We start from the raw sequence: 24,101 nt of genomic DNA on the forward strand, positions 1-24,101 counted from the left end.
TCAGCTATAGATGATTATTTTTTAAGACATTGTCTAAATGTGTCTTCAACAAATTCTTAGTGAATTTTGAGATTGAAACATATACTTCCTTAGTAAAACAGTCAACAGATAATGTACATATAGTTTTACTTTAAGGTGATAAATACCTATAATGAATAAAACAGTGTTTTAAATGAATTTGACTATGGTCTTAAACCATTGGAATTTCAAAATATTGTTTTAATTATTTTTCTTCTTCTCACCCTTACAGGAGTTTCAGGGAGGAATAAATGGATTCAGGAAGCAGTAGGGGTTTGGAGAATACAGTTAATAGAGTCTATCCTGACCAGCTGGTTCCAAAGATAAACACATCCACCTTAACAAACCCATCCAGCGTCCCGGAAATGTCACAAGAGATTAAGAAAAGTTGTGGAGATAAACAGGTAGAAATCACAGTTGAAAGAATAAAAATGGCAAAGAGCATCAAAGAAAAACAAAGCAATGATTTAGAGAAAGTGGCCTTTAAAAGGAAGGCAGAAGGGGAAGAAAAGCCAACTGGAAGGAAAGAGGCAAAGATAATGGAACTTGTCAGCCCGTTGACGACCATGCCACTGCCTCACATCCCCTTAAAGAACATCATGGATGTGGAGGGGAAGTTGGTTTATGTCGACGAAGAGGACGTGAGCTATGAGTTTGTAGAATCCTTTATTTCCACTGAGATGCAGCCAACATGCCAAGCTGCTGAAATAGTAGACCCTTTGCATGTACCTAATTTCAGCTTTCTGCCTCAGATTGACAAATGGCTTCAGGTAGCCTTAAAGGATGCCAGCTCTTGCTACAGACAAAAGAAATATGCCGTGGCAGCAGGACAGTTCAGAACAGCACTGGAGGTATGGAATTAAAGAAAATATAGATTGATGACAGGAAGCTGTGAAAAGGAAAGTTCTGATTACATTGAGCAGCTCTGATCATACTATAATGAACAATGATCATGACAAGGGTGAAAATATTGAATGATAACAGGATTATGTGGTTCCCAGTTTACATAAGCAAATAAGATAGGCCTGCAAATTAATATACCTGTGTGTACTTGACATATAGAAATCACCCCAAAAGTATACCTCGTGCTTTTTCTCTGGTAACCTACCCTGCAGTGAATGGTAGCATATATAAAAATGCAGCTGGTTTTGTAATTTAGATGTACACCTATAAAAGCCATAAAGCTTTAGTACAGTGGTGGTGGGTAGAATATAGATGCTCTAGAAATAGGCAGTTAATGAGTATACGAATTGTCCCCTTTTGATATGTGGTCTATATGATTAAATGTAACCATCTTTACTTTTTAGCGTGGCTGATAATTTATACATGATACTTATTAAAAACAGAATAACACCATTTTACTTTATCATCAAACTTTGCTTTCCTTCCCATTCTAGTGAACTTTATGAATAATTATGTGTCTCTTTGCAAGCTGCTAAGTTTGTCAATATCTTGGCATAAAGAAATAGCCCACGGACTAAAATAAACTTGAGAATCAGCACTAAAACACAAAATAGTTAGTGGGAAAATTACTCCATCTCATGACTCACTGAACCTAGAGAAAGATCACGGTGTATAACTAGAAGTCTCATTGGGCTGGCAATATTGGTGACTGCATATTTCATTAGTTACAAAAAATTTTCAATGCATTCTATACACGCCTGGTGGCCACTAGAGATATAAGAAATGAGTTAAGACGTGATCCCTTTCCTCTAACAGTCTGATGAAGGAGACAATTAAATAGAGATGGCATAAAGGAGTGATTGATCCACCATGGGAAGGGGGACATGGGCAAGAGTCAAATGTGAGATGTTTTGTGATTGAGATTTAGAGCGTAAAGTATTATTTCCACTGTTACTTGCAGGTTAAAATGACAGCATCTATAATGAATTGTTAATGGACAATACCAGACAATCATCCCCTAAATATTTAAAAAGAAAGTCTAAGCACAAAAAGGAGGCCCAAAGATATGTGAAGTGATGAGGTAGCAAAAAATAGATGGGTCTATAAATATTTGTGTCCTCGTAAAGGGTCATCTACACAAAGAAGGGAGGAGTGATGCACTGTGTAAACTTCTGAACTTTATAAAAGATGCCCCCCAAATTAAGTTGTTCACAAACTACTGAGAACTCTGCTGGTTTTTGAGTGCAAGTCCAGCAGCCTCTGGCTGAGGAAAAGACGCTAAAGACAGACACCAGGAAAACCCTGTGCACTCCTGCTACAACCATTTTCAGCTGAAATTTTTCTGGAGAGGGTGGGGAAATTAAAGGGTTAAAGGTATAATTTTATAGATAAAGAAAAGTAATCATTTTGGCAATAAAAAGGCATAAAATAAAAGGTATATGTTAATTTAATATAGCCTTAATATATGTAATAATAAGTTTCAGTATATGTATATAATGATATAAACTTCAAATTAAGTCTAGGTAGAAGCCCAAGATATCTGATTAACTGGAAGAAAATACCCTGTTTTCCATAATACCCAGTGTTCAAAACTGTAAAATTTGAATCAGGTTTTAATGACCCCAAGTAATTGCACTAAAAAATGCTCTTGTTCTGAGAGCGTCAGAACTCTCTCTTGTGCACATTCTCTCTCTCTCTCTGTCTCTCTCTCTCTTCACCCCCAAGGGTTTTTAGGAAACCTTTGGATGCTGACACTAATTATTGGTAATTAACAAAGGTAATTATTTTGAGACCACAACTTAGCTTAGACATCTGCCCTAGCTTTTGTCTAATTATCTTGGAAGCTAACTTTGAAATCTTACCTAGACTGTCTCTTAATAAACCAAAGCTACTGGGAATAGAAAAAGATTTTTAACTCCTTTAACCCTTTCTTCTCCTGAATTTAACTTCTAAATTTAACTGCTTCAATACTGAGTGTTCTCAGGTATTATTTAATGGATCTCTCTCTTTTCCTGAGGTCCTAATGTGGCTTTGAGTAAGGTAGGATGGACAACAGATACCACGGCATAATGATAAGGATCACACCTGAAAGACGGATGCATCAATAGATCTTTGAGTGTGTGTAAGTTAGGATTAGGTTGGGTGCAAGTGGCAGAAAACTCAAAATAACAGTGTCTAAAGCAAGATAGGACTTTATTTTTCTCACACATAAATGTAGATAGTCAAGTGCTGGTATGGTATGATCATCAGGGTGCCAGATTCTATTTTGTTCCTCAAGGTGTGGCTTTGACCTCATGATCCAAAATGACAGCTCCTGTTAGTCTCATCACATCCACATTCTAGCCAGCCAGAAGAGGAAAAAATGGAGAGAGGCACACTCTGTTCCTATAAACACACTTCACAGAAGCTGCACACACCGTTTCCATTGACCCAAGTATAGTCATGTGGCCACACAAACACACAAGGGAGGCTGAAAAATACAGTCTATTCTGGATGGCCCTAACATTCATGGTCCTGTTACTGAGGAGGAAGGAGTGAAGGGTAACTAACAACTTTCCCATAGAGTGGTTATTACGTGGGAGGCATTGCGAGGCATACAAAATGCTTGCCAACTGAGTGGTACAAAGTCAGCTGTAGGAGTCTATAGAAGACTGGTTATGGTTAAAGGGAAGACCACAAAAAAGAAATAGAAATGTAAAAACTGGGAAAGGCCCTGGAGAATTGTGAATATTTATTAATTGACATAACAATTTCTAGTGCATCCAATAAACCCATTAAGAATATTCTGCTTATATGTTAGTTTCCTTTTGCTCTTGATAAAGTATTAATTCCTTTTGTTTTCATAACACTGTCATTAACTAGATAGGTAAATTTATGATAACATTTTATAATGATTAACATAAAATGTTATGCAATGATTCAGAAGGCAAGAGTTTAATTTCCAAAAAGCAGTCAACTTTAATCTTTTAGATTTTCAGAACACAGGTGGCATTTATTTAAATGTGTTTGAGGGGATAACTTATTTTTGTATGCTTTCTTTTCACTATATAAAGTTGAACCAGTTATGTAGCTAAGATTAGTCCTTCACTCTGTGACCAACTCATCAATCTTTGTTAAGTTTTGTTAAAATCAGTCATGTGCTCTTGTGTTTGAATTCACATCAGAAGTCACATCAGTAGAGCAAAAAATATAAGCTGAAGGTAAAAACACAAATTCATATTAAATCACATCTTCATGCCTAGATGCTATTCCCTGTGATTTTTAAAGGACAACTGTATACATTCACCCACTATAAAAATGGTAGTGGTTCTATAAGGAAAAATATAAGATACTGACCTCATGCAGTTATATTTGCATATTAGGCAATACACACTACTATTCAATAAATTGCTTGGCTGTCAATAAAAAGTAGGAAGGGATTAATTAATAAACATTCTAGCTGTACATTCATGGGAAGAAGAATAATTATTAATAAAGTAAAGACCTAGAGGAAAATTTAAAGGTGTGGGAATGTACTAACCGGATTTTTCTTATCATTTATAGGAAAAAAACTCAAAGAAATTATCAAAGGTTCTTCTAAGTTTGTGACATTCAACCTAAACAATACCATCATTTCAACGTTACTCATAGGATCTTAGTAATTAATAGGCTTACACCTTTTGAATTAGAACAGATCTATATATACCCTTCACGATTCGCAGCTTCAAACAATCTCACTGAACCAGCCAAAGGAGGCAGAACACAGCTTATCCCTTACCAACTGGAACTTTCAATTCTGATTTCATCACGTAGGAACCGCTAGAGGTGCTAATCTTTTTCTAATATCTTGGCACTCCAGTCACTGATCTGTGAAGTCAGATATATATAATAACTCACATTTATGGAGCTCTTTCTATGTGTCAGGAACTGTGTTTTACATTCTGGGAATATCACATCCGTTGTTGCATTTTATTATCACAGCAAGCCTGTGAGATAGGATGATTATTATTATTCTTTTGTTACTAATGAGAAAACCAAGGGTTAAGTGACTTGCTCAGGGTCAGCATCTGGAAGTGGTAGAGCGAGGAGCTACACCACAGCCGTCTGCTTTCAGAGCTCACCAGCTTAGCCACTAAGGCTTTGCTGCTCTAAGTGTGAGTTTGTTGGAAATACAGAACTTTGGACAGTGCCAGACCTGCAGAATCAGGATCTACATTTTAACAGACACCAGGTGGTCCTTGTGAGCATTGCAGTTTGAGGAATACTGTACTCTGATTTGCCCTCCAAATAGAACTTTGGTCCCTAATTTAAAATGTTCTAGGCCCAACACTAATTTCATAAAAAAGCATTTCCTTTTAAGCAGTTGTTTCTATAACAATGATTCAGAATTTTTGGATTTCAAGGACCATAAAATTTTTAAAAAATGGGAGGAGGGTTGACATTGTATTTGCATTATGTAAAAACATTATAAAAATTACCCTCTAATACTGTTATTATTTATAATATATATGGAGCAGTTTAACACCAAAAAGAAAAAAAGATAGACAGAAAAAAGAAAGAGCATATTTAGAATGAAGGGTATTTTTAAAATAGATTATATTTTAATTTTATGAAAAGTTGACTAAATTGTCTTCATTTTTTTTGTTTCCCCTTGAGTGAGTAAAACATTGGTCTGAGAACCAGCTTTTGGGAATCACTGTTCTAGAACACATTCCCTTTATGGTAAATGTTAGGTATCCAGGATGATTGAACCCACACCAGGGCCTTCTTATAAGATTACTCCCAGTGTAATGGAATTTGATATGAGGCAGGTCCATTTTGGAGCCCATCCAAGGGGGTTTATTTAATGAAGTAGCAAAGCTATCTCATTATAGGGCAGCCTCACCTATAATTGCTCTGCTGAGAATAATTCTGTAGCAGATCTCTAGGGCATGAAATGTGTATATCCCAGAAAGCTTAACTTGAATGGATTCTAACACAGTTAGTTCCTAGTGCAACATAATCAGGAAATTGAGAGTTCACTAAATTCTGAGTGCCTGAGCTGTCTTTTTATACATCTGTGAATTTGTATATGGATTCAGTATACCTTTCTTAAACTTCTGCTGGGGTCAGGGCACTTTTATTCAGATAACCATCACAATAACCCTTGAAATAGATATTATCATCCCCATTTTACAGATGAAGAAACTGATGCTTGTAGGGGAGGAAGAAATATTCCTTTACCCTTCTAGGTTCTTCTGGCTGGTCTAAGAATTAAAATGACATGAGACAGAATAACAGGAGAAAATCAAACAAAGCTTAGTAATATGTATACATGGGAGAAACCCAGGAAAACTGAGTAATCCCCAAAATGACCAAAGCTACCACCTTAAATATCATCTTCAGCTAAAGACAAAAGAGGATGTTGGGGATAATAGTTTGGAACTTCAAAGGAGAGGAAGGCAATTTACATGGAGACAGAAAAGCCAACATTTGGTAAACAAATGTTTGCCATGCCTTGCAGAGACAATGGGACATGGAGAGGACTTTGATCAAATGGGCCTTGCTGGGTTCCTCCCTGTCTACCACACCTAGTTCATATTATACTATAGTTATCTATGGTGATAACTCCTTCCTGAAACAGGCCTTCTATCTTAAATTCTTTTAGGCAGTTAGGAGAGAGGTCAAAGTTTCTTCTTGGTCTTTTGTTCTTAAAAATAATCAAGCCAAAGAGAGACATTTTGGGATAGCAAATTCTGCTCCCTTACATGTTCTAAAAAGTCTTAAAAATTTACTTCAAGTGCCACAGCCTGTTTGTGGTAGGGCTGCAGTTGAATTCTAGTGCCCTGATTTCACATCTGGAATTCTTTACACTATTGCTTTTCATACTTTAAAGTGCATAAAAAATTGTATAGGTATATTGTTAAAAATGCAGATTCTGATGTGTTAGGTCTGTGGTGGGCACCAGATGCCTCATTTCAAATAAACTCCCAAATAATGTCCATGCTGGTGGTCCTGGGACCACTCTGAGTAGCAAGGGTTTATGCCACACCACTGGTAGGTTCTCAGTGCCTGCCCTTGCCCCTCTAGCAAGTTAGTAGTAATCACTTCCATATATCTAGCTCATAGAGCCCTAGGTGGCCACACAGGTTCAGAGCTATGATGAATGGGGTCAGACTATGTGTTTGATGGCACTTCTGGTGATGTGTGACTTTGAGCAATTATCTTAACCCCTCAGAACACAGTTAAGTAGGAGTGATAATAAATAATGCCCAATTACAAGGTGCTTTCCCATAGGATATCAGAATTGCTTGTTGAAAACCATGATGAACTCTAAATTCATGTACAAGTTGTCGTTGTACTTCTCAAGCACCTCATTTCCCTGTACAGTATGTACTTAACTTAAAACTTTAGCACCCCCAAGGATTTTGCCCAACTCGGTGTCTCTCATCATTGTTTTAATCCATATCCTATTTCTGCTTTGATTAACGTTAAAAATTCAGTCTTCTTTTAATGAAATTGGAAATTCAATCAAAGTAAGGGGCCAAAATAATGCATTGCTTTCTACTCTGTACCCTCTTTCAGAAGCACTAATCTAAATCAAACACTATTTTGAACTATTAACTGCTTCTGACAAAAATATAAGGTTTCACTTAAAATGTACAAATTGTTATGCTAGAAAGAGTTCAGTTTTTCTTAGTTGTCAGGTATAAACTGACTATTGAAGTCCGTATGTTCAGGACTAAACATTTCAGTTTTTAACTTGATTGTTGCCATCTTTGTTCCATCCAGGAACACCATAACTAATAAGTATTTAATGATAAAAGATATTTTTTTAAATGCTAGCAAATTTACGTAGCACGAAAATACAAAATGAGTGCCTCTCTTAACCTCAAAAATAAAATAATAAATTAGATATATCCCTATAATTAAACACTAGTTAAATAAGACAAATCTCTAGAAAAGCAGGATTTGTCATTATAAGAAAAAAGTATGTTAATACCACTAACATTTACCAGCCATTTCAGCCTGACATACTGCTAGATGCGGGGGTTGCCTATATAAATAGAACTTAGTCCCTGTCCTCGAGGAGCCAGAGTTAAGACACAAGGAATAGTCCTGCTGCCTAAGTTCCAAGACTTCATTTGCTTTTTCAGGTTGTGTATTTTTTTATTTTTAGTTTAGTGTGTTATTATTGTTTACATCTTAAAAGATTTTTTTCCCTGAAATGTGTCCTTTAAGTGGACGTTTAGAAGGACTTTCTACATATTTCAGTGTAATTTAATCAACTTCCGTGGTCATCATCCAGACCCCAGTGCAATCAAAAATATTAAAAGATTCATGTTACACAAAGGAGAGTTGATAATTGGTTAAAGGAACACAATATTTTTCAGACTGGGTATTATTGAAAGGAGATGGGAAGAATGTTTAAGGTGTTTCCTCAATTTGATGGGCCCCTGTTACTATCAAGGCCTTTTATCCAGATGGCCCTGGCTCCCCTGCACATCTACCCTCCAAGTTATCTGACTCCTGCTAAGCCCCCCTACCTTTCCTGCATAAGAGCAGCCATTGACACAGCAAGGAAAGGAGCAACAATTCTTATTTCTATGCAGTGCCCATAATATGGGAGAGCTTGTGCAGAGGGATGTGGGGAGAATCAAAAGGAGGGGAAGTGTGGAAAAGGGGGGCAAGTGAGGATTGCAAGGCCGGCATTGGCTGTCTCAGGGAGAACTGAGTTTTCCCATTCCATAGATAGTGGTAGAGTGTGGAGGGAGGAGACAGTAGGAGAATTTTCAGTAAATAAGACTATACTATAATTTTTATCACTTTACAAATGAAAGAAGAATCACATTCCATATAAAAATATTATGAACCTCATAGATTTGTGACATAACTAGAATCACCCGGGGGGGCTTTTAAATATATATGAATGCCCATACCTACCCTCAGAGAGTCTGATAGAATTGTCTGGCATCTAGACAATGAGCATGCCTGAGGCATTTTTAAGTTCCCATGTCATTTTATTAAGCAGCTAACAATTGAGAACTGCTGGCATAGAAGATGCTTATCCCTTCCTTCTCCTTTAAAATCAGCTACAGTAGGTGTCAACCCATATGCACCTTTCTAAAGGGCATTAAGAGAAGTATTATTTAAACATGCTAAAGCTATTAAAAAGCATCAATAAAAATGTACATGTCATTGTCATGAAAATTTACTCTTTGGAAATTTACACTTAATCTTCTCATATTCACTTAAAAAGCAAATTAACTTAATGACTACTTTCCTATTAACACTGAGAAATGGATTGATACTAAACTTCAACCAGTGGTTAGTATGTGTCTCGGAAATATTAAATTCATCCCATGAGTGAAAACTTGATGAAAAATGAATTATTAATCCACAGGAAGCTGAGCAAGATCTTTCTAATGAGCAGGATCATTTCCATAGTTTACAGGTGGTCGTTATGTGTGTGATTCAAATGACAGTAAATATCAGTATGGTTTTTAAATATAGTTAACCCTTTTACAGTGTTATGAATCAAAACCCAACCAACTCATTCACTGAAGTCTTACACAACCCTAAATTGTAATTCAATTTGATAATTCCATGTTGAAGTTCACACATACGAAAAAAGACGATTCTTATCCAAATATTGGATAATGTGGCTCAACATTTCTTCCGCTATCCAACTTTCCAAATTGATTGCAGGGCTCCCAAAGCCAGATAAAGTCAAAGACAGAAATCCTGTCTCTTTTCCTCCACTCCTTTCTAGCCGTTATACACAATGTGGTGTGACGTTCCAACAGATTCTGCAGGTACTGAGTAGGTGAGATCCCCTTGAATTTGCTCACAGAAATGTAACACAAAGTGAGCCTGTGGTTTCTCTTTTGATTCAGATTATCTAGAGGAAAGGGGAAAACTTGTATTTCGGCATCTAGTTATTTGTTTAACTCTTCTGTTGCCTCATTTGACGTTCACTAAAATAGAGAAGACTTTGTTTCTACCTGGGAAATGATTCTATGCCTATCAGAGAATAAGATGTAGTTACACAGTGGGTAATAAAAAAGGGAAACAGATAGATTTTTATTACACTGTCTCAGTGTGATTTCCTTATTTTGTGTGAATTGTTATGGGTACCAAGAACATTAGATTCATACATGAATGCTACTACCAAAGTATGTTTTATATCCAGAAATAAACAACTTCTGGAGTACTTGTTTTGGCCTATGATGATGATGATGATTCAGGTTATGCTACTAGTCTATGAATAATTAAACATTGATTTTGTGAGGTGAGTTATGCCAAGAAATCAAACACAAATTATTAACTGACCACTTTCTCACTGTTTTCTATCAACTTGTTGAGTGACATGGGGATAAGAGCACATTATATGACAGGGCTTTGGTTCTCAAGAAATTTAGAGTCAAGCTTTAGATATAAGTCCTACAGCTGTGAGGCAATTAGGAATCTATCAAGTGTTCAGTGATGTGCAATGGTTATGTAGAACAAAAGTTTAGGATGGGAAAGTTCTATGGAGTTTGTGATACACATTTATAAGCATGAACTGTGTGGCAGGCACTTTATGTATATTAACTCCTCTAATCCCCAGAACAATCCAGTAGGTCAAGAACTGTTATCATCCCCTATTAAAGATAAAAAGATAAAAATACATACAGTACTCAAGGAAATGATGAGACGACTTTGGGTGAATTTGGGGGTTTAACTGGACCTCAAAACTAAATAGCTGAATGGAAAAGTGGGGTGGGTAGAGGGGAGGAAAAATGAGCATGATATGTGAGAGAAACATTGCTAGCAGGATGGAGAACTTGAGGAAAGAAGTATGAAACAGAAGGACAGCAAAGAGATGGGCAAGCCAGGGAAACCATTACTATGAAATAAGGGTAGATAGATAGAGCCAGATTCTCGATGGTCTTTAAAACCAGGCAGAGGAAATTGGAATTGGTATTAAAGGCAAAAGATTGGTTCTTGGATAGGAAAGTAGCAATGTAAGGAAAAAAAGGATTAATTGAGAATCAGTAAAGGAAATGTTGAATAGTTACTATTATATCAACATTATGCTGGTTATTACAGGAGCTACAAAGAAGTATAAGATTTCAACCTCCTAATTATAGTTCTTTATGCTTTCTTCAGTTGCCTCTGAAATATAATTAAACTGTTGTTATGGTAGACATTTTATTTGCCATGATCCAATTGTTGATTATAGGGGAAAATGACCAGGGAGATGAGGGTATGAGGTAACCAGAAAGGCAAAACTCAAGGGTAAAATAGGAAGGATTTGAGTGTTGCTAGGGTAGATGGTGCGGGGCAAAATGGGGAGAAATGAAGTTGGAAGAGCTGGCAAGTTGCCAGGGGGTCATGCATGCCTTGTCAAGATCTAGGACATTATCCAGTAGGCAATAGGAGGTCTCTCAAAAGGATTAATGTGGAGAATGGTGGAGTCACACTTTTGTGTTGCTATGTCACTTTAGCATATAGATAGAACACAAAAATAGTGCTCAATCTCTGGGTTATAACCTATTACTGAACTGTGAAATCAATTTAATGGGTTGTGACCAGCATCATGTTTAACTGAAATCAATAGAACAGAATAGAATAAGAATATAATACAGTAGAAAATGTCAGAGTTCATGGAATATTGGAAGGTAAGTTTTGCTTTGTGAAAGTTTTGTTTCTGTTGTGTATTCAGGTATATCTATATCTATCTATAAATAGAAATATAAATAGGAAGAAGAGAGAAAAATAAGTTGTGTGTGCTCTCTATCTAACTCTGTGTGTGTGTGTGTATACCCTGGTTGTCACGTAAAATATATTTCTTACCTTTCTTACCATGGATCTTAGTCAGAAATCTTTGAAAGCCACCGATTTAGGGGCAGATTTGAGAGGGAAAAGACTAGAGGCCATTAGGAAGTTATGCCAATCATAATCTAGGTGAGAGAAGTAGACAGCAAAACCAGGTGAGTAATAGTAAGTATAAAGAGGAGAAACCAAAGTAAAAGAAGTAAGGAAAGAAGGAAGAAAAATTTTCACACCTTGGTGTCAGGGGAGAAACAAAAGAAGCATTTTCAAAGGATCAAAGTGCCACTAACTCAGGAAGATGAGCACATTTAGAGTTAAAGTGGATGAATGCAGTTTTGCATGTGTTTTGCATGAAGGCTGGTGGCAAGCTCAGTTGGAGCAGCACATTTGTTAAAGGGATGTAAGAAGCACAGATGAGAGTTTATGACCACAGATAGACATTGAGGAATCATCCATACCTGATGACACCTGAAGTCTAATAAGCAAGAGGAAAAAGGAAAGAATCCTGAAGAATGTGAACAAATAAGAAATGACTATCGCTTAGATTAAGAAATGATGAGATCAAATTAATTAAGAGGAAACTCTAAGAAGTTACTCCTCGTGGACTGAAGCTTTGGGAAAATAGCTAGTTACAGAGTTTCCAGGGGTAGCATTAAGAGTGAAAAATTATCTGTTTGGCTGTCAAAGGTCCATGGAGAGAACAATTTTAATGGTTATTGCTGCAACTCAACTAGGAAGACTTGCTTCCTCAAGAATCGAACTAGACAGAGAATTGGATCAAGACAGCTGAGTAGGAAGATCCTTAGCTCACCTCCTCCCATGGACACACCAAAACTACAACTACATATAGAGCAATGATCACTGGGAACAATATGGAGACTAGCAGAGCAGATTTTCCACAAATAAGGATATAAAGAAAAAGCCACATCGAGACAGGTACAAGGGGCAGAGACGCAGTCTAGTCAGGACCCGCACCCCCAGCCTGGCAACCCACAAGTGGGAGAGATATCACACCGTGGAGGTCCTTCAGGACCAGTGAGGGGCTCAAGCACCACATTGGGCTCCCCAGCCTCGGGTACCTGCACCAGGAAGATGAGCCCCTATAATGTCTGGCTTGAAAACCAGTGGGGCTTATGTCAGAGAGAGCCATAGGGCTATAGGAAACTGAGACTCCACACTCCAAGGTGCTTGCACAAACTCACTTGCTTCAAGTCCCAGCTCAGAGGCAGCAGTTTGAAAAGTCCCTGGGTTATATGTGAAGGAGATTCATTGACTAATTTTAGGGTATGTACCAGAGGGATCTGTTGGAAATTTCTGCAGGGACAGAAGCACTGGTGTGTAACTTTTATTTCTCTCCTTCTACCTAGCTGGCCTGGACCTGATGGGCTCCGTTTCTAACACTCTTCTTCTACCTTGCTAGCACTGCTCGTGCGCCCGCCATTCCTCTGCAGACCTACCCCAACCAATGACCCTCCAAAGCAGTTTCCACCCTGCCCCACCTGGCAGGCAGCCCCAGCCAGCACCAGAGCCCTTCCAAAATGGCTACCACCCCAGGGGGCTAGCCCCACACCTGCATGCCTGCAGCAATTGTAGCCCAGGCACAACAGGAGGTCACATGCAGCCTACACAAGGGATGCACCTGGAGCACCTGGTTCTGGTAACCAGAGTGGATTACCCTATAAGGCCCCAGAAGATATCTTCTACATAAGGCCACCCCTTCAAGACCAGGAGATGTAGCTGATCTACCTAATATTTAGAAACAAACACAGAGAGGTAGGCAAAGTGAGGAGAGAAAGGAATATGTTCCAAATGAAAGAACAAAGCAAAAACCTCAGAAAAAGAACTAAACAGAATGGAGATAAGCAATCTACCAGATAAAAAGTTCAAAGTAATGGTCATAAAGTTGTTTACCAAACTCAGGAGAAGAATGGATGAACACAGTGAGAACTTAAACAAAGAAATAGAAAATATAAAAGAGAATCAGTCAGAGCTGAAGAATACAATAACTGAAATGAAAAAAAAAAAAAACCACTAGAGGGAATCCACAGCAGATTAGATGACACAAAAGAATGAATCGGCAATTTGGAAGACAGCGTAGCGGAAATCACCCAGTTGGAACTGCAAAAAGAAAAAAAGAATTTAAAAAAATGAGCATAGCTTAAAGGACCTCTGGGACAATATCAAGTGTACTAACATTCATATTATAGTGGCCGCAGAAAGAGAAGAGAGAGAGAAAGGGACAGAAAACCTATTTGAGGAAATAATGGCTAAAAATTTCCCCAACCTGGTGAAGGAAACAGACATCCAAGTATAGGAAGCACAGAGAGTCCCAAATAAGATGAACCCAAGAGACCCATACCAAGACACATTAAAATTAAAACGTCAAAAGTTAAAAATTAAGAGAAAATCTTAAAAGCAGCAAGAGAAAAGCAACTAGTTATGTACAAGGCAACTCCCATAAGACTATCAGCTGATTTTTCAGCAGAAACTTTAGAAGCCAGAAGGGAGTGGCATGGTGTATTCAAAGTGCTGAAAGGAAAATACTTACAACCAAGAATACTCTACCCAGCAATGTTATCAATCAGAATTGAAGGAGAGATAAAGCATTTCTCACGCAAGCAAAAGCTAAAGGAATTCATCACCACTAAACCGGCATTATAAAAAATGTTAAAGGGACTTCTTTAAATGGAAAAGAAAAATCCACAACTATAAATAAGAAAATTTTGAAAGGAAAAAGTCTCACTTGTAATGGCAGACATATAGTAAAGGTAGTGGATCAGCCATTTATATAGCTAGTTTGAAGGGTAAAATACAAAAGTAGTAAAATCATCTATATCTAAAATAATTAGTTAAGGAATATAAAAAATAAAAATATGTAAAATATGACATCAAAAACATAAAATGGTGGGGAGTAAAAATGTAGTGCTTTTAGAGCATGCTCTAACTTAAGTGGCTATCAACTTGAAATAGACTGCTGTATACATAAGGTTGTTATATATGAACCCCCACAAACCAAAAACCTGTAATATATACACAAAAAATAGGAAGAACTATAAACATAACACTAAAGAAAGTCATCAAGTCACAAGAAGAGAGAGCAAGAGAAGAACTACAAAAACAACCAGAAAACAACTAACAAAATGGCAATAACTACATACCTATCAATAATTACGTTAAATGGAAATGGATTAAATGCTCCAATCAAAAGACATAGGGTGGCTGAATGGATAAAAAACAAGACCCATGTATGTAATGCCTACAAGAGACTCATTTCAGATCAAAAGACACACACAGACTGAAAGTGAAGGGATGGAATTGATTAAATAGGTTAAAAAAACAAGATCCATATTTGCTGCCTACAAGAGACTCACTTCAGATCTAAAGACACACACAGACTGAAAGTGACGGGATGGAAGAAGACATTTCATGTAAATGGAAACTAAAAGAAATCTGAGATAGCAATACTTATATCAGACAAGATAGACTTTAAAACAAAGACTGTAACAAGAGACAAAGAAGGGCATTACATAATGATAAAGGGATCAATACAACAAGAGCGTGTAACACTTGTAAATATCTATGCACCCAACATAGAAGCACCTAAATGCATAAAGCAAATATTAACAGACATAAAGGGAGAAATTGCCAATAATACAATAAGAGTAGGGGACTTTAGCAACCCACTTACATCAATGGATAGATCATTCAGACAGAAAATCAACAAGGAAACATTGGCTTTAAACAACATATTAGACCAGTTGGACTTAATAGATATATACAGAATATTCCATCCCAAACAGCAGAATACACATTCTTTTCAAGTGCACATGGAACATTCCCCAGGATAGATTACATGTTAGGCCAAAAACAAGTGCCAACAAATTTAGAAGATTGAAATCATATCACACCTCTTTTCTGACAATAATGGTGTGAAACTAGAAATCAATTACAAGAAGAAAACTGGAAAAAACACAAACACATTGAGGCTAAACAACATGCTACTAAACAGTCAACGAGGAAGTCAAAGAGGGAATTAAAAAATATCTTGAGACAAATGAAAACAGAAACACAACATTCTAAAATCTATGGGACACAGCAAAAGCAGTTCTAAGAGGGAAGTTTATAGTGATACAGGCCTACCTCAGGTAACAAGAAAAATCTCAAATAAACAATTTAACCTTACACATAAAAGAACTAGGAAAAAAAGAACAAAGCCCAGTGTTAGTAGAAGGAAGTAAATACTAAAGATCAGAGTGGAAATAAATGAAATGGAGACCAAAATAATAGAAAAGATCAATGAAACTAAGAGCTGGTTCTTTGCAAAGATAAACGAAATTGATAAACCTTTAGCCAGACTCATCAAGAACAAAAGAGAGAAGGCCCAAATAGTAAAATCAGAATTAAAGGGAAGTTACAACCAACACTACAGAAATATGAAGGATCATAAGAAATTACTATGAACAATTATACACCAACAAATTGGACAACCTAGAAGAAATAGAGAGGTTCCTAGAAATGTACAATCTTCCAAGACTGAGTCAGGAAGCAATAGAAAATCTGAACAGACAAATTACTAGTAGTGAAATTGAATCTGTAATCAAAAAGCTTCCAACAAACAAAAGTCTGAGACCAGATAGCTTCACAGATGAATTCTACCAAACATTTAAAGAAGATTTAATATCTATCCTTCTCAAACTATTCCAAAAAATTGAAGAGGAAGGAACACTTCCAAACTTATTCTATGAGGCCACTGTTACCCTGATACCAAAACCAGACAAAGACACTACAAAAAGAGAAAACTACAGGCCAATATCTCTGATGAACATGGGTGCAAAAATCCTCAACAAAATATTAAGCAAACTGAATTTAACAATACATTAAAAGGATCATACACCATGATCAAGTGGGATTTATCCCTGGGATGCAAGGATGGTTCAATATCCACAAATAAATCAGCATGATACACCACATTAACAAAATGAAGGATAAAAATCATATGATTATCTTAATACATGCAGAAAAGGCATTTGGAAAAATTCAACATCCGTTTATGATAAAAACTCTCAACAAAGTGCATATAGAGGAAATATAAGTTAACATAATAAAGGCCATGTATGACAAACCCACAGCTAACATCATACTCAACGGAGAAAAGCTGAAAGCATTTCCTTTAAAATCAGGAACAAGACGAGTGACGTCAGCATCATGGCGGAGTGAGCTTTCCCGTGAATTCTTCCCCCACAATATACAACAAAAGTAACAGCCACAGACCAACAACGGAATCCCAGACAGTGAAAAGCTGGAGCGGAGGGATCCACACTGCCGCACATCTGAGAGCAGAACGTGCTGGGCCCCCGGAGGAAGTGGGGAGAGGTAAGGAGAACTCCGCTCCCTCCCCATCAGATCAGCGATCCGGTCCGCGCGGCTCCCAGAGAGGGGGGAGGGGCGGCCCTCGGCGGGAAACTGTAGCTCTTCGGGCTCTCTCAGCCAGTGGGAAACTCCCGCACAGAGGGCTCAGAGGAGCCACAGGGCTACCATCAACATCTGAGCAACCCAGAGAGCGGATAAAGAGGGGCAAATGAGAAGCCTCCCACGTCAGGGACCCAGAGGGCAAAAGAGAGAGCTCCCCCCTCCCCGCAACCCGGAGTCTGCAGCTCGACCAGATCTAGCGGTCCGAGGCAGACCTGAATAAACTGGACTGGACCCGTGGATCGCAGTGGGGAAAAGAAACAAAACAAAACAAAACAAAACTGCGGATCGCAGCAGAAAAACTGGGGCAGAGCGCAGGGGGCTTAGACTACACAGCCCTTTACCACCAGACAGTGGCGGCAGGTGGAAATTGCAACCAGAGACTTCCAGGATGAGGAAAATCAAAACCAACACAGGAACCACAATGCAAAAATATATGAAATCACCAGACCAGAAACAAAATGACAAGCACCCAGAAATCAACTCCGAAGACACAGAAATCCATAAACTAAATGACAGAGATTTCAAAATAGCTATCATAAAAACACTCAACGAAATACGAGACAACACAGACAAACAATTAAATGAGATTAGGAGTTTCTTCACAAAAGAGATTGAAATCATAAAGAAAAACCTATCAGGGCTGATGGAGATGAAGAACACAATGGAGGAGATAAAGGAGAATCTGGAATCTTTAAAGAACAGAGCTGACAATATGGAGGAAAGAATTAGCACTGTAGAGGATAGGAATACAGATATACTCCAGATGGAAGAAGAGAGAGAACTAAGACTAAAAAGAAATGAAGAAAGACTCCGAGAAATATCGGACTCTATTAGAAAATGTAACATAAGAATTATAGGTATTCCTGAGGGAGAGGAGAGGGAAAGAGGAACAGAGAGCCTAGTCAAGGAAATAATAGCTGAAAATTTCCCAAATCTGGGGAAGGAGCAGGAAATACCAGTAAGCGAAGCCAACAGGACTCCTATATATATTAACAGACAAAGGCCTTCACCACAACACCTAGTGGTAAGGCTAGCCAGGGTCAACAACAAAGAAACAATATTAAGGGCAGCTAGACAAAAACAAAAAATAACGTACAAAGGAACTCCCATCAGGCTCTCAGCGGATTTCTCAACAGAAACTTTTCAGGCTAGAAGAGACTGGAATGATATATTCAAAATACTAAAAGACAAAAACTTTCAGCCAAGAATACTCTATCCAGCAAAAATATCCTTCAAATATGATGGAGAAATAGTAACTCTCCCAGATAAACAAAAGCTAAGGGAGTTCATGGCCACGAGACCGCCACTACAAGAAATACTCAAGAAGGCCCTCAGGCCTGAAAACAAGAAGAGAAAGGGAACACAAAGCTTGGAGTAAGGAGAAAAGTAGGTAGACAGAATCAGAGAAATAGTAGATCTTTACCGGAATAGGTTAGAAACCACTTAAATACTAAACTCAAAGATCAAAGGAAGAAATTCACCAAAAATAAATTTAACCTCATCACTGTAAACACACAGCCACAACACAAGATAGAATAAGGTATAACAAGAGCAACTTAGAAGGGGAAGAGGAAAGTGACTGAATTGACTTAGTATAAGGAAATAGGAGGCTATCAGATAATGGACTATCTCATACAGAAGATTTTTCACCCAAACCTCAAGGTAACCACTAAACAAATAATCAAATTAAAACCACATATGATAAACAAAGAGAAAACTAGAAGAATCATAAGACAGAACAACCAAACTGAATTGGCAGTCCAAAACAAATGGGACAAGAAACAAAGGAAATGCAAAAGAACCAGAAAATAAGTGACAAAACAGCAACATTCAACCCTCATATTTCAATAATTACCCTAAATGTAAATGGATTGAACTCTCCAATCAAAAGATACAGAGTGGCAGGATGGATTAAAAAGCAAGACCCAACAATATGCTGCCTTCAGGAAACACATCTTAGCACTAAAGACAAGCACAGGCTCAGAGTGAAAGGATGGAAGACAATACTCCAAGCTAATGGCAAACAAAAGAAAGCAGGTGTTGCCATACTCATATCAGACAAAGTAGACTTCAAGATAAAACAGGTTAAGAAAGACAAAGAAGGGAAATATATAATGATAAAAGGGACACTCCATCAAGAAGACATATCACTTACAAATATATATGCACCCAACATAGGAGCACCAGTGTACATAAAACAACTATTAACAAACCTAAAAGGAGAAATCAACAACAACACAATAATAGTAGGGGATCTTAACACCCCACTTACAGCAATGGATAGATCATCCAGACAAAAAGTTAATAAAGAAATATTAGACTTAAATGAAAAACTGGACGAGATGGACCTAGTAGACATATACAGAGCACTCCACCCAAAAACAGCTGACTACACATTCTTCTCAAGCGCGCATGGAACATTCTCTAGGATAGACCATATGTTGGGAAACAAAGCAAGCCTCAATAAATTTAAGAAGATTGAAATCATAACAAGCATCTTTTCAGACCATAAGGCTATGAAACTGGAAATGAACCAGGAAAAAAAAACTGGGAAAGTGACAAAAATGTGGAGATTAAACAACATGCTACTGAACAACCAATGGATCATTGATGAAATTAAAGGAGAAATCAAAAACTATCTGGAAACAAACGAAAATGATAACATGCCATATCAAACCATATGGGACGCAGCAAAAGCGGTCCTGAGAGGGAAACTCATAGCGATACAAGCCCACCTTAACAAACAAGAAAAAGCCCTAATAGGCAACCTTAAATTACACCTAACAGAACTAGAAAAAGAAGAACAAACAAAGCCCAAAGCCAGCAGAAGGAGAGAAATAATAAAAATCAGAGCAGAAATAAATGATATTGAGACCAAAAAAACAGTAGAAAGGATTAATGAAACAAAGAGTTGGTTCTTCGAGAAGATAAACAAAATAGACAAACCCTTAGCCAGGCTAACTAAGAAAAAAAGAGAAAAGGCTCAAGTAAATAAAATTAGAAATGAAAGAGGAGAAATTACAACGGATACCATGGAAATACAGAGGATTATAAGAGAATACTATGAGAAATTATATGCCAACAAATTGGACAATCTAGAAGAAATGGATAAATTCTTAGACTTATACAACCTCCCAAAATTGAACCAAGAAGAAATGGAGAATCTGAATAGACCAATCACAAGTAAAGAGATTGAAATAGTAATCAAAAACCTCCCAAAAAATAAAAGTCCAGGACCAGACGGCTTCTCCAGTGAATTTTACCAAACATTCAAAGAAGATTTAATACCCATCCTCCTCAAACTATTCCAAAAAATAGAGGAAGATGGAACACTTCCTGAATCATTCTATGAGGCCAACATCACCCTGATACCAAAACCAGACAAAGACAATACAAAGAAAGAAAATTACAGGCCAATATCGCTGATGAACATTGATGCAAAAATCCTCAACAAAATATTGGCAAACCGAATACAACAATATATTAAAAAGATCATACACCATGATCAAGTGGGATTTATACCAGAGACGCAGGGATGGTTCAACATCCGCGAATCAATCAACGTGATACATCACATCAACAAAACAAAGAATAAAAACCACATGATCGTCTCAATAGACGCAGAGAAGGCATTTGACAAGATACAACATCCATTTATGATAAAAACTCTCAATAAAATGGGAATAGAAGGAAAGTACCTCAACATAATAAAGGCCATATATGACAAACCCACAGCTAACATCATACTCAACGGGGAACGACTGAAAGCCATTCCTCTGAGAACAGGAACGGGGCAGGGCTGCCCACTCTCACCACTCCTGTTCAACATAGTACTGGAGGTTTTGGCCAGAGCAATTAGGCAAGAAAAAGGAATAAAAGGAATCCAAATAGGTAACGAAGAAGTGAAACTCTCACTATTTGCAGATGACATGATTGTATATATAGAAAACCCTAAAGAATCTGTTGGAAAACTGTTAGAAACAATCAACAACTACAGCAAAGTTGCAGGGTACAAAATCAATCTACAAAAATCAGTTGCATTTCTATATGCTAATAATGAACTAACAGAAAGAGAGCTCAAAAAGATAATACCATTTACAATTGCATCAAAAAGAATAAAATACCTAGGAATAAATCTTACCAAGGAGGTGAAGGACCTATACAATGAGAACTACAAGACATTATTGAGGGAAATCCACGATGACATAAAGAAATGGAAAGATATCCCATGCACGTGGATTGGAAGAATAAACATAGTTAAAATGTCTATATTACCTAAAGCAATCTACAGATTCAATGCAATCCCAATCAGAATCCCAATGACATTCTTCACAGAAATAGAAAAAAGAATACTAAAATTTATATGGGGCAACAAAAGACCCCGAATAGCTAAAGAAATCCTAAAGAAAAAGAACAAAGCAGGAGGCATCACAATTCCTGACTTCAAAACATACTACAAAGCAATAGTAATCAAAACAGCATGGTACTGGTACAAAAACAGACACACAGATCAATGGAACAGAATTGAAAGCCCAGAAATAAAACCACACATATACGGACAGCTAATTTTCGACAAAGGTGCTAAGGACATGCAATGGAGAAAGGAAAGTCTCTTCAATAAATGGTGTTGGGAAAACTGGACGGCCACATGCAAAAGAATGAAAGTGGACCATGTGCTATCGCCATTCACAAAAATTAACTCAAAATGGATCAAAGACCTGAAGGTGAGACCTGAAACTATAAAACTCATAGAAGAAAATATAGGCAACACACTATTTGACATTGGGTTTAAAGGAATCTTTTCGGATGACATGCCTACCCAGACTAGGGAAACTAAAGAAAAAATAAACAAGTGGGACTTTATCAGACTAAAGAGCTTTTATAAGACAAATGAAACCAGAATCAAGATGAACAACCAACCAACCAGCTGGGAGAGAATATTTGCAAAACATACATCTGACAAGGGGTTGATCTCCATAATATATAAAGAACTCACACAATTGAACAACAAAAAAACAAACAACCCAATCAAAAAATGGGCAGAGGAAATGAACAGACACTTCTCCAAGGAAGATATACAGATGGCCAATAGGCACATGAAAAGATGCTCAACATCACTAATCATCAGGGAAATGCAAATCAAAACAACACTAAGATACCACCTCACGCCCGTTAGAATGGCTATAATCACCAAGACAAAAAACAACAAATGTTGGAGAGGATGTGGAGAAACAGGAACCCTCATACACAGCTGGTGGGAATGCAAATTGGTGCAGCCTCTATGGAAAACGGTATGGAGATTCCTCAAAGAATTAAAAATAGAGATGCCCTATGATCCAGCCATCCCACTACTGGGAATCTATCCAACGCACCTGAAATCAACAATCCAAAGAGGCTTATGCACCCCTATGTTCATTGCAGCATTATTCACCATAGCCAAGAAGTGGAAGCAACCTAAGTGTCCCTCGACTGACGATTGGATTAAGAAAATGTGGTATATATATACAATGGAATACTACTCAGCCATAAAAAAAGACAAAATCGTCCCATTTGCAACAACATGGATGGGCCTGGAGCGTATTATGTTAAGTGAAATAAGCCAGAAAGAGAAAGACAAACACTGTATGATCTCACTCATATGTGGAATATAAACCAACACATGGACAGAGAAAACTGGACTGTGGTTACCCGGGCAGTGGGGGTGGGGGGTGGGCACAAGGGGTGAAGGGAGTCATATATGGGGTGATGGACAAACAAAAATGTACAACCCAAAATTTCACAATGTTAGAAACCATTAAAATATCAATTAAAAAACAAAAAAAAACAAAAACAAAAACAAAAAAAAAAAAAAATCAGGAACAAGACAAAGATGCCCACTCTCAACAATTTTATTCAACATAGTATTGGAAGTCCTAGCCACAGTAATCAGACAAGAAAAAAAAAGGCATCCAAATTGGAAAGGAAGAAGTAAAACTGTCACTATTTGCAGATGATATATTATATATAGAAAACCCTAAAGACAACACAAAAAAATATTAGAACTAATAAATGAATTCAGTAAAGTTGAAGGATACAAAATCAATATACAGAAATCTGTTGGGTTTCTATACACTAATAATGAACAATCAGAAGGAGAAATTAAGAAAACAATCCCATTTACAATTGCTTCAAAAAGAATAAAATATCTAGGAATAAATTTAGCCAAGGAGGTGAAAGACCTCTACTCTGCAAACTGTAAGACAATGATGAAAGAAATAGAAGATGATACAAATAAATGGAAAGGGGCCAGCCTAGTGGTGTAGTGGTTAAGTTCGCACGCTCTGCTTTGGTGGCCCAGGGTTTGCAGGTTTGGATCCCGGGCATGGACCTATGCACCTGCTCATCAAGCCATGCTGTGGCGATGTCCCACATACAAAATAGAGGAAAATGGGCACAGATGTTAGCTCAGGGCCGATCTTCTTTACCAAAAAAAATAAGTAAATAAAATAAAAGGAAAGATATACCATGCTCATGAACTGGAAGAATTAATATTGTTAAAATGTCCATCCTACCCAAAGAAATCTACAGATTTAATGCAGTCCCTAACAAAATACCAACAGCATTTGTCATAGAACTGGAACAAATAATCTCAAAATTTGTATGAAACCACAAAAGACCCTGAACAGCCTAGGCAGTCTTGAGAAAGAAGAACAAAGCTGGAGTATCATTCTCCCTGATTTCAAACTATATTACAAAGCTGTAGTAATCAAAACTCTATGGTACTAGTACAAAAATAGACATATAGATAAATGGAGGAGAATTGAGAGCCCAGAAATAAACCCATGCCTATATGGTCAATTAATCTATGACAAAGGAGGCAAGAATATAAAATGGGGCAAGGACAAGCTCTTCAAAAAACAGTGTTAGGAAAACCAGACAGCTATATGCAAAAG

At 37.4% G+C, this 24,101-nt stretch overlaps 1 protein-coding gene across 1 annotated transcript in view; it reads left to right on the forward strand.

Moving 5' to 3' along the window:
* Positions 1-269: 269 nt before the first annotated feature.
* SPATA16 (spermatogenesis associated 16) overlaps positions 270-24,101 on the forward strand; it is a 219,458-nt gene continuing 195,626 nt past the window's right edge. Inside the window, exon 1 of the mRNA XM_058556339.1 lies at positions 270-869. Within this exon, the coding sequence (XP_058412322.1) occupies positions 270-869 (600 nt within the window). The remainder of the gene's footprint in view (positions 870-24,101) is intronic.

Source organism: Diceros bicornis, chromosome 15, assembly GCF_020826845.1.
Source record: "Diceros bicornis minor isolate mBicDic1 chromosome 15, mDicBic1.mat.cur, whole genome shotgun sequence".
Classification (NCBI taxonomy): domain Eukaryota; kingdom Metazoa; phylum Chordata; class Mammalia; order Perissodactyla; family Rhinocerotidae; genus Diceros; species Diceros bicornis.